Consider the following 10,609-nt stretch of genomic DNA (forward strand, 5'->3'; position numbering starts at 1 on the left):
TAAAATAAGAAATTATTTTTTAAAAAATATATTAAAATACAAAAACAAATGTAGGAATTTTAAGATGGTTTCTTCATGAAGAGAAATTTGCATTTCTAAAGACAGATTTAAAGTGCAGACTGAAATAAATTATGATCTTCCTTTTTGGTTCACAATGAGTTGAATAATTATTTCTCACCTTTTATTATTCAAAATTGTATTTCTTAAAACACTTTTTTTATGTATAATTTCTTTGTTTTCTAAAAAAAAATTAACTATTTCATAAAATCAATCAAATCATAGGATGACCTCTCAATATTTTTTTTATGACTTTTATAATTTTATTTGTCCACATCTCAAGATTGTTTAATAGGGGAATATTTTTTAAAATAATATCTCAAACTTTTATATTCTTCCTAACATAGTTATGAACTGGTCAAAATCATTATCATTCTTAATAGAGAGTTCATCATTGAAATTTGTTGATATCACTAATTTGTATGGAGTAAAATAGGACATAATAAAAAACTTCAACTAACCTGATTCTTCCCTTACAGAACATTTTGAATCCAATTCAGATATTTGAAAGCATGTACACATTACTCTTTAACCATGTGAGTTATAGGGTTCAAATTACTAATGTTTATAATCAAGTTAATGTCATTAATGAAATGATATTTCAACATTGAAGTCACAACTCTCAACAATTAATTTGTGATCCATATAAAGTTTTTCTTTTCTAAAATTATGTAATTTGATTTCATATTTCTTGAGATGGTAAATTATTTTCTTATTTTAAAATTGAGCAAATCACTACTTCAAAGAAATCACTATTTATATTCACAGTTTCTGAATTTTTAAAAAAAAATCATAAATGAAAGATACAAGTTCAAGCTAAATTAAATGCTTGTAACATTTGTAAATAAATTGTATTTTGTGCATGTAATTTTAATTAATAATTATAGTGAAAATTGTAAATGTGAAAAACATTTTTCTTAATTATATTTAATATGGAAACTTAAGTTATATCAGATTATATGAAATCATTATTATCATAAATAACTTCAATGTTTTAAAAAAAAAAAGATTTTTTTTAAATGATATTTTTTTTTAATTATGTTATTTTGATTGAAAAGAATGTATACTTACTCATTAATTATTATTCAATATACAATCTTTTAAATTACAAAAATTAAAAAAAGATATTTGAACTTAAAATACTTTTACTGTTATCTCTTCAAATAATTATTGTAAATTTGTAATAGTAAAACAAAATAAAAAAAAACACTTCATTTTATTTGAATAATGTACTTATTGTTTAAGGAAAAACTAATTCATTTACTGTAATTTTACTACAAATTATTCATAAGTTGAACTATTTTGTCTGTGAGAAAAATAATTAAATATTTATATTTAAGTTCGTGCAGTTTTTTTCAACATTTTTAGGTAGTATAAATAATTCAAACAGTAATTACCTTTGATCAATTATAATCAAACATAGTTATAGATAGTAATTATGTAACAAAAACAGTAGTTATAAAAATATATATATATTAATAAAGGTAAAGAACAAATAAAATACATGTTAAAAATATAAGAAATTTTGTATCCTATCAAATAATTTAAAACAATTAACTTTACTAACTATTTCAACAATTACCTTAAAAACCTACTTTTACATTATTTTTTAATTAACTAATACTATATACTTCTTTTAGGTGCATATTTTTAGTATTTTAATTTGTATGATTTTTGGAGACAATTATTTAAAAAATAAAAAAATAGTATAAAGGAACCTAAAGAAATAAATTGGACATATAAATACTGAAACAAATAATTTTAAAGTATACAAATTAAAAAATATTTTTATATAAATAAATAAAAAGTCCTCAGAGGTACCAAAATCCAACCCTGACATGGGATTTTCCCTCTAAAACTGGGACAAATTTCTTCCCAAGTTTGAAGTGGTTTGGGACATAGGGTTTTGAGGGTTTCTGCAACCTCAAACTGAAACCCTTGTTTGTTGGTGGCCAACCATGTCATCATCTTCAGCAAGCAACACCTATGACGTGCCATGGGTGGAGAAGTATCGTCCCAACAAGGTCGCTGACATAGTCGGCAACGAGGACGCAGTCTCTAGACTGCAAGTCATTGCTCGCGATGGCAACATGCCCAATCTCATATTATCAGTGAGTTTATTTCTCTCATTAGCTTCCTTAAATGGGCAATTTTTTCCTTTCTCATTCCTTCATTGTTTGTCTCATCTTAGGGTCCTCCTGGGACCGGAAAAACCACTAGCATACTAGCCCTCGCTCATGAGCTTCTTGGACCAAATTGCAAGGAAGGTGTTCTTGAACTCAATGCATCCGATGATAGGTTTCTTTCATGATTTCACATTTCACTTCTTTGACTGCAGCATCTTCCTTTAAATTTATCCTTTTTCTTCTTGTCGTAGAGGAATTGATGTTGTGAGGAACAAGATCAAGATGTTTGCTCAGAAGAAAGTGACCCTTCCCCCAGGGAGGCACAAGATAGTAATACTGGATGAAGCTGATAGGTGAGTTTTGATGGTAATCTAATTTAGTCCAATTAATAGCAATTGTTGCATGTTTTATCGAATAGGTGTTAGTTTGTTGGAGACAAATGTGAGTTGGAGTCTTGCATTGATTATACATGGATAAGAAGAACAAACCTATTGTTTTAAGGTTTTGTGAGTTGGTATCTTAATTTTTTACTTATATCTCATTAGTATCAAATCTCTCCAATGTCTCTCTAACAATCCAATAAGCGGTATCGGAGTGAGTCATTGACTTTTATGAATAAAATATAAAGTAGATGAATAATCTTAAGTTATGGATTATTTGTATCGACAAATCCATTTTGGTAAACAGTGGTAGAAGTAAGGGTTACTAAAGTAGGGGAATAACTAATTTACAGATTATTTGTATCAGCAAAAGTGTCATGGTGGGGAGATTGTTGGAGTCAAGTGTGACAAAAGACTCACGAATCTATTGTTTTAATACAACCCAACACAATTTTGGTTATAAAAAATGAAAATGTGAGGGGAGATTACACTATAATGATCAATTAGGTGTTTTAATAGAATTTTGTTATGGGAAAGAGCAGTGGATATTTTGTATTTATAACATGATAACTAAAAAAGTTGTCTACTCTTATTTTGTTTTCCCTTTAATTTTGTTCATTTTTCAATTCAGTATGACCACAGGGGCACAACAAGCACTGAGAAGGACAATGGAGATATATTCTAACTCTACTCGTTTTGCTCTTGCTTGCAATACTTCAGCTAAGATTATTGAGCCCATTCAGAGTAGATGTGCCATAGTGCGGTTTTCACGGTTGTTAGATCAAGAGATACTTGGTCGACTCATGATTGTGGTTCAAGCGGAAAAGGTACCTCCAACATCCATTCTGCCTTGAACTATCATTAGACATGCTTGTGGTATTCCTATTTGTCAGAGGAGCATTGGTTTGACTATCTGTCATTATTGGAAATGTCACAGTTGAAATTGCTTAATTCTTATGAATAATAATACAATCACTACTATGATCTTCTGTTTCTTTATTATTATTTTTCAGTGTCAAAAGGGGAGCTCTTGATTTTGGAAGAAAGTTTTTTTCTGTTTTGTTTCCCTTTGTTTTATTTTCCAAGTTATGTTATTTATCTGCACTAGTCTTATGACTTGCAAATCTAATGCTATCTTATCTTTTGATTGTTTGTATATGTATCCATCTTTTTAACTTTGATTCTTTGACCTGTTTAATCTTTCTCATCTACTGTTTTGCATTCCTTCCTTTCTGGGAAATTTTCATCCTGTGTTGTATAATGCTTATTGTTGCATAGTTGGGAAGAAACATTTTTTTTTTGGAAGGTTTGCCGATTAGGATTATTGTATGTATTTGCTGCACTGTGTTAACTAAAAATCATGATCTTCTTAAATATTTGATCACTTGCTTCCTTGGTTTTGCTGTTTTTATGTGATATAGTGGTAAAAGATTCGCAAAAAATTTATGGCAACTAAATCTTATAGAGGAGATGTTGTGCATGCCTTCTAAGTCTTTTTATAAGGTGGCCTAGTATTCTAGGCTCCCTCCATTGTGGTTATAAAACTGTTTTTATTTGCCACAATTATTGGTGGTTGACGGCATCCCATACTATATGCTGAAGCAGGGTTGCTATGACAAGAATAATACATATACTTTTTAGTAACTACTGTTGTTATATTTCATTGTTTTCTTTTTTTTTTCTAAATTTATTATTACTCTCACTAATGAGACCTGTTAGAGTTTGTCGTTATAGCTGCCATGAGCCACCATGAGAGCAGTACCATGCCATAACATTGTGGCATCTCCATGGCTGCTATTTGATAATACCGGTTGTCATCTATTTTGGCTTCAATAATATTGAGGAAATGTATAACTGAGTCGTGATCTTGTTGAAGGTTCCCTACGTTCCTGAAGGACTTGAAGCCATCATTTTCACTGCCGATGGTGATATGAGGCAGGCATTGAATAACTTGCAAGCAACATACAGTGGGTTCCAATTTGTTAACCAAGCAAATGTTTTTAAGGTTAGAATCAACTATGGTTTGTATTTTTCACAGTTTGTCATTGGTTTTGTTGAAATCTATGGTTGGTTTCAGGTTTGCGACCAGCCACATCCACTGCATGTGAAGAATATGGTGCGTAATGTGATTGAAGGGAACTTTGATGAGGCTTGTTCGGGCCTCAAGCAACTGTATGATTTAGGATATTCTCCCACTGATATCATCACGACTCTTTTTCGTATCATAAAAAACTATGATATGGCTGAGTATCTGAAATTGGAGTTCATGAAGGTAGTTAATAATCTGTTCGCTTATACATACACACGTGTATAAAGTATCTGTTTGCTGACGCAGTCTTCAAATTGCAGGAAACTGGGTTTGCTCATATGAGAATTTGTGATGGAGTTGGATCTTATCTTCAATTGTGTGGTTTATTGGCTAAGCTTTCCCTAGTTCGAGAGAATGCTAAAGCTGTATGAGCTGGTTTTGAGTTTAACTGAGTTGTCATTGTTTTCACATTTCCGATAGTGTAAAATTTTCTACTAATGTGCCTTATAATTTCTAACGTCCAGATGCCAATTGGTAGATACATCAATGCTTCACCTTCATTAAATATGTTGTTTTTTAGCTTGGATGAACTAGGTTACTTTCGACTTTTTTTTTATCTGTATAGTACTTGTTTATGATATCAATGGTAAAATATGTGACGTATCAAGCATTACTTCTCCAGATATTGGAGCTAATGAGCTAATATATAGTCTTCATAGTCGAAAGTGGTGGTTAGTTACTTTTGACAATGGGGCTGTACGAGGGGAAAAAGACGGGACAGGTTTTTCTGCAGTCAAAAATTTCTATTGTTTAGATTAATTAAAGGCTTTTTGTTACAAGTGTTTCAAAAAAGAACAAAGGTTAATATGGAAGATCGTTCATCTACAAGAGAGGTCTTTATCTATATTATTTTATATAATTAATTATTATGTCAATGAAATCCAAAGTATTTTTTGATACATGTCAACTATATTTTTGAACTTACATATGTATTTTAGTTAATATCTAGAGATATTTTTTAATCAACGCGGTTAATTTTTTTCTAATGTGGATTGACTTGTAAAACTTTCAATTAATTTTAATTAGGATTTTTTTAATCTCGACTGAAACAATCTTTTCAGCCGTTAAAAAAACTAAGATCATCGATGCTGAAAAATAAATAACTTTGACCGATATTGTATTACTTAAACCCTAAACCAATATCAAAGAAAAATTGTAATAGAATTTTAAGAAAATAGTTTTGACCAATGTTCACTACTAAGGGGATGATCCAGTAATATTATTAAAATAAATTTTTATACTTGTAATAACTAATAATTCTTGGTAACTAAAATCTAGTACCCACATATCTTTATGTTTGACACATAAATTCCTTTCTTCTTTTTCATCGAATGAACTACCTCTTGTGCAATAATAATATTATTTATTCCCACTATTTATGCTCGGGATAAAACTACATTGACACAACACAATGTTAAAAAGCAAATGGAAAGGATATTCTCTCAAGCTTGAAAACTTAAGATACTATGTGAATAAAATTAGTTTATTTTCTTTCTTTTTGATATTCCTCTGTCCTCTATTTTTTTTTCTTCTTTTTGATATTCCTCTGTCCTCTATTTTTTTCTTCTTTTTGATATCCTCTGTCCTCTATGAATACAAACACATTTATAATTCATCATTATAGATTACTTCTAATTCCTAATTCATAAATAACAGGTCCATTACTATAATAGCAAGAAATAATAACAGATGTCCATAATTATGATTTACGTTATTGTTAATAACACCAAAGAATTTCTTCCTTAATTAATACTTCGCATTTTTTCCACACAACTTTTTGGGCTTTCTTCCAACCAATGTTGGTTAAATGGATAAAGTTCGAAGATGTACATGTTCTAAATGGATTTTGAACCAACATCTTTTTCTCTTAACAATAAATAATTTATTCATGATGGAGATTTGCAAAATGTAAATGATAATTTAAAACAATCACAAAATTAATGGCGTCGCCCGGACTCGAACCGGAGACCTTCAGTGTGTTAGACTGACGTGATAACCAACTACACCACGACACCTTTACGATATCTACTCAGTAATAACAGTATTACACTGATATAAATTACTGAGCACTTCAGGTATTGAACTATATATATCATTTAAATGAGTTGAGTTCTAAATTCTTTTAAGACTAAAATGTAAGTCTTCTTGAATATTATTTGTTATCAAACTAAAATCTTAACATGTTAGAAATTAGTTTACACTCCACCCCTAAATCCAAGCCTTCCTTGAGAGTTAAGAGTATATTTTAGAATAAAATGATTTGATTGTGTTTAAAACTGTTTGATTGCATACTAACCTATCTCAACTCAAATTTAGTGAAATTTGAGTGCATTTGATTCTATATTAATTTGAGGATTCAATTAAAAATGTTAGCCCCATCTCACAGCAAAAAAAGAAATCATTATGAATGTATCATGGGTGCAAGGGAAAACTAAAAGGCTAACATAATAATTCCTTTGAACAGTCCATCCAAGTAACAAAATGATTTGACACTTAGCAGCAGCATGCACTGAAATTTTGAAATAGATTTCTAATGCTGACACTTAAACTCGCAATGGACACCCAAAGTACAACAGGTTAGCAAAATCAGATGTTAAGACAATGAAAATAGAGACACATAAGCTTCTTAAACATTAACACAAATCAGTATCTGTACCCCACAGGCATACCAAGCTTGTCCAAACGACCAGAACCTGGATATGCCTTGTTGGTGAAGCTTGCATGCATTGCCCTTTGTGTGGTCGATCTTGACATATCAAATCCATTAAGTGAGTATCTATTAGATGAACCAGGCCTCTCACAATTTGGTCTTTGTTTTGGGGCACTCAGGGATCTGACCTTTGCTTTTGAAGACTCTGTGCATCCCATGTAACTTGGGTGGTCAGGATAACCACGAATGTAGCTTCTAGAGCCATCACTCCTTGTGGGAGTAAAAGGGCTTCTTTTGAAGCCATCATCTTTAGAAGTGGCTGATAAGAATTGTGGACTATTGTCAGCAGTGCAGAACGGACTCTCCTCAACCTCGTTGACTTTTTGTGAGCTGTAACTGTAAGACTGAACTTCACCACATGGACTTTGACCAGACTGAAGAGATGTTGACTCCTTAGTGCTGTTCAAACTCTTACTATAATGATCAGAACCTGTGGAGTAAGAGAGGTTTCTACGCTTTGGAAAATGTGGTTTTCCAGAATCAACTTCAAGAACCCTGTCATTTCTTTCATCATTGGAACTGTATGTTCTTATCAATGATCTTGCTGTGTTCCATGATATTTCAGTTACTTGATTCTCCGACCTACTCCCACATATCTCTTGATAGCCATTGATCTGGACACATGATTTGGAGCCATTTCTCTACAATGTCATAGATGCTTCCATAAGAATTGACAACTTGATAAGGCATAAAATTCACACTTGTTGGGTAAATTCTGGCAAGAAAATAAAGTACCTTGAGTATAGGTGATTGCTCATACTTCATACTCTTAGAACTGATGGGGCTTTCAAATTTTTCGGGTGTTTCTGGACCCTGCAAATGGTAATACGGAAAACCGTATGATCATATCATTTCTGGTGCCCAATACTATAATCTTATCAAGAGTAATAATACATCCAATAATTAAGATGCTCAATTGATATATTGGTTAACAAGAGAATGAGTTAACCTCCACAGGTGCAAACCAACTTGCTATATTAGTCTTTCGATAACTCTTATCTACTTATGCTTGCTGATTAGTACTTTGAACAGTAAAATTTATACACTTCAAATACAAGATAAAAATGCTTTTCAATCTCCAATAAAAAAGGATAGGAAGGTCAACGGAGAAAGCAATTTACTAATACTAACATGGAGGTTGCTAGATAACTTTGCACTTGAAGGTGAGGCATGCAGAGCCAACCCTGCAGAGACTTGTGCCTGTGCATGCAAGAGTGCTTGCACTCTTTTCAGCCACTGCGCTGTACGCTTCCTCTCAATGTGACCTCTCACTAATGCTTGAAGCTTCACTAACCCCTTTAATGCTCTCAGTGCTCTCCTTGCCTAAACATTGCAACAAGTACATGAGCAGAATTAGCATCTTCTGTGCAACAAGGTTACATTCAAAGTTTTAGCAGGTAATGGTAAACCTCAGTGTCTGCCTCATTTGGTTCTCCTAATAAGAAATTAGATGCAGACTTCACACACACAGTGGCACAACAGAACCTTGTAAAAGAATTTGAGAATGGTAACACAGTCCAATGAAAATTTCCAGGACCAAGTTGTATCATTCGTGCAAGAACTCAAAAAAATTGAAGTATTTCAGAGTCCGGATAGATGGTGTCGTGTGTAAGTGCATGGCCAACCCAAATGAAAATTACCAGAAGTAAAATTAAAGAAGTTATGCCAAAGCACTCATGAAGTTATAATGAACTTTTGAATTTTAACTTTTACCGAATAACATTCTCAATTAAAAAAATTCAAAAGACAAAAACACAGTACCATGCTCCATTAAAAGACAACACAGGTAGTATTTAAAACAGACTAATGATAAGTCCACATCTCCAGCATTCATGTGGGAATACTAAAATCCACATTACTAAGGCTTTTCAATTGTAAGGACAAAGTCACATTTGCGAGATTATTAAAACATAATATTTTAAATCACATAAGAAAAATAAATAAATGAATTTTTATTTTAATATAGAAATTTCCTTTTTCATAATTTATAACTCTATTATATGTCTACAGACTCTAAACAAAAAACTCGTATTAATTATTATTAGGATTAAGATGGTGAACAAGGAAGCAGGAACAGGGTCCACCTTGAACCCTTACCCTGGAGCTTGCATTGGAAAGACCCGAGTTCCCCCCTTCAGACTCCTTTCTGTCCCCACAGAACCCAAAGCCCAATGTCATTGTTCCACCAAAAAGACAGTATCTTTTATGGGCCATGGCACAAGAACTGCTCTACCCCAAAAGAAACCATCTAAACCACCCATCAACTATGTTCTTAATTTGTAAATTTGAGATGTTTTAACTAATCATTATCATAATTATTGTTATTATTAAATATGAAATAAAGGCTTGAATTTTCCAAGTAATATTTCAGTTTCGAGTTTTTTGTAAACCAATAAATGATTGCACCATTTAATTGTGAAAAGGAACTACAATGATGCGGGTACTACTGTGAAAAAAATATTTGACAGATGATACAATTTGGAGATAAAAAATTTCAGGGAACTAGTTTGGAGCAAAATGACAAAACAGAACAGCTAGGTAACACAACCAATGGAACTACAAAAACAACAACCACCGCCACAAAACCAGAAGATTAAAAAAAGGAAAAAAACTAAAGAGTTGTGTGCGTAGATACACGACAGAGAAATAAAAAAAAGAAAGTTGTTAAAATCGGTGAGAATAATAGTGAAGGATACGGACCAAACAGCCTCGAAAAGCGGCTTGGATCTTAACGGCGGCCCAGTGTTGGCGAATCCTTGTGGGTCCCGCGTCAGCACACCTACCGCTGCTGCTCGTTAGTCTGACAACAACGGCAGCCGCTTCCGCGGCAGCCACCGCCGCTTCGGCCACCGCAGCAGTGGCTGCTGCCACTGCCATGGCGTGCTTGTTTCCATTGCTACCTTGTTGTGGACACGTGGCACCAGAGGTGGTGTTGTCCTTTTCTGTGTATGATTTAACGAAGCTCCATCGACGTTTCTCTTTGGGTGGCTTTGTGGGTGAGGTACTATGGTCGGTTTTTTTTAGACCGAGAAGCCCGCGAAACCACTTTGACGCCTTACCCATTGCTTCTCACAAGTGAGTAGTTTTGGGTTTTGAGAAGAAAAAAAACAGCACTTGCGTAAAAAGTAGCAACTTCTATGAGGGACAGAGGAAGAAGAGCGTAGAAGTTGAAGAGGGAGAGGGAAAAAACAGAGCTTACGAGTGACAAATGGAAGAGGAAGTGTGGGTTTTTTTTAGTAAAAGGAAC

At 32.8% G+C, this 10,609-nt stretch overlaps 2 protein-coding genes and 1 non-coding gene across 3 annotated transcripts; 1 reads left to right on the top strand and 2 right to left on the bottom strand.

Moving 5' to 3' along the window:
• Positions 1-1,876: 1,876 nt before the first annotated feature.
• Positions 1,877-5,259, top strand: RFC2 (replication factor C 2). The gene is made up of 7 exons (XM_068608856.1): positions 1,877-2,168; positions 2,249-2,355; positions 2,435-2,536; positions 3,195-3,390; positions 4,440-4,568; positions 4,641-4,835; positions 4,913-5,259. Exons 1-7 carry the CDS (start codon positions 2,016-2,018, stop codon positions 5,021-5,023), a joined length of 993 nt encoding a protein of 330 aa, XP_068464957.1. The 5' UTR covers positions 1,877-2,015; the 3' UTR covers positions 5,024-5,259.
• A 1,334-nt stretch (positions 5,260-6,593) lies between these two features.
• On the bottom strand, positions 6,594-6,667 carry TRNAV-AAC (transfer RNA valine (anticodon AAC)). Its single transcript has one exon. It is a non-coding gene; the product is annotated as a tRNA-Val (tRNA).
• A 404-nt stretch (positions 6,668-7,071) lies between these two features.
• On the bottom strand, positions 7,072-10,609 carry LOC137807976 (protein IQ-DOMAIN 22). The gene is made up of 4 exons (XM_068608857.1): positions 10,063-10,609; positions 8,494-8,685; positions 8,098-8,175; positions 7,072-8,003 (listed from the first exon to the last, which is right to left on the bottom strand). Exons 1-4 carry the CDS (start codon positions 10,423-10,425, stop codon positions 7,296-7,298), a joined length of 1,341 nt encoding a protein of 446 aa, XP_068464958.1. The 5' UTR covers positions 10,426-10,609; the 3' UTR covers positions 7,072-7,295.

Source organism: Phaseolus vulgaris, chromosome 3 (genome assembly GCF_051622355.1).
Source record: "Phaseolus vulgaris cultivar YP4 chromosome 3, ASM5162235v1, whole genome shotgun sequence".
Classification (NCBI taxonomy): domain Eukaryota; kingdom Viridiplantae; phylum Streptophyta; class Magnoliopsida; order Fabales; family Fabaceae; genus Phaseolus; species Phaseolus vulgaris.

Excerpts from the sequence above, each read along its gene's own strand:
- RFC2 (XM_068608856.1), top strand. The coding sequence starts at position 2,016 with ATGTCATCATCTTCAGCAAGCAACACCTATGACGTGCCATGGGTGGAG. Across the intron at positions 2,356-2,434 it reads CTCAATGCATCCGATGATAG|AGGAATTGATGTTGTGAGGA; the intron begins GTTTCTTTCATG and ends TTCTTGTCGTAG. Across the intron at positions 2,537-3,194 it reads ATACTGGATGAAGCTGATAG|TATGACCACAGGGGCACAAC; the intron begins GTGAGTTTTGAT and ends TTTTCAATTCAG.
- LOC137807976 (XM_068608857.1), bottom strand. The coding sequence starts at position 10,425 with ATGGGTAAGGCGTCAAAGTGGTTTCGCGGGCTTCTCGGTCTAAAAAAA. Across the intron at positions 8,176-8,493 it reads AGTTATCTAGCAACCTCCAT|GGTCCAGAAACACCCGAAAA; the intron begins GTTAGTATTAGT and ends TACCATTTGCAG. Across the intron at positions 8,004-8,097 it reads AGCAATCACCTATACTCAAG|AGAAATGGCTCCAAATCATG; the intron begins GTACTTTATTTT and ends ATGACATTGTAG.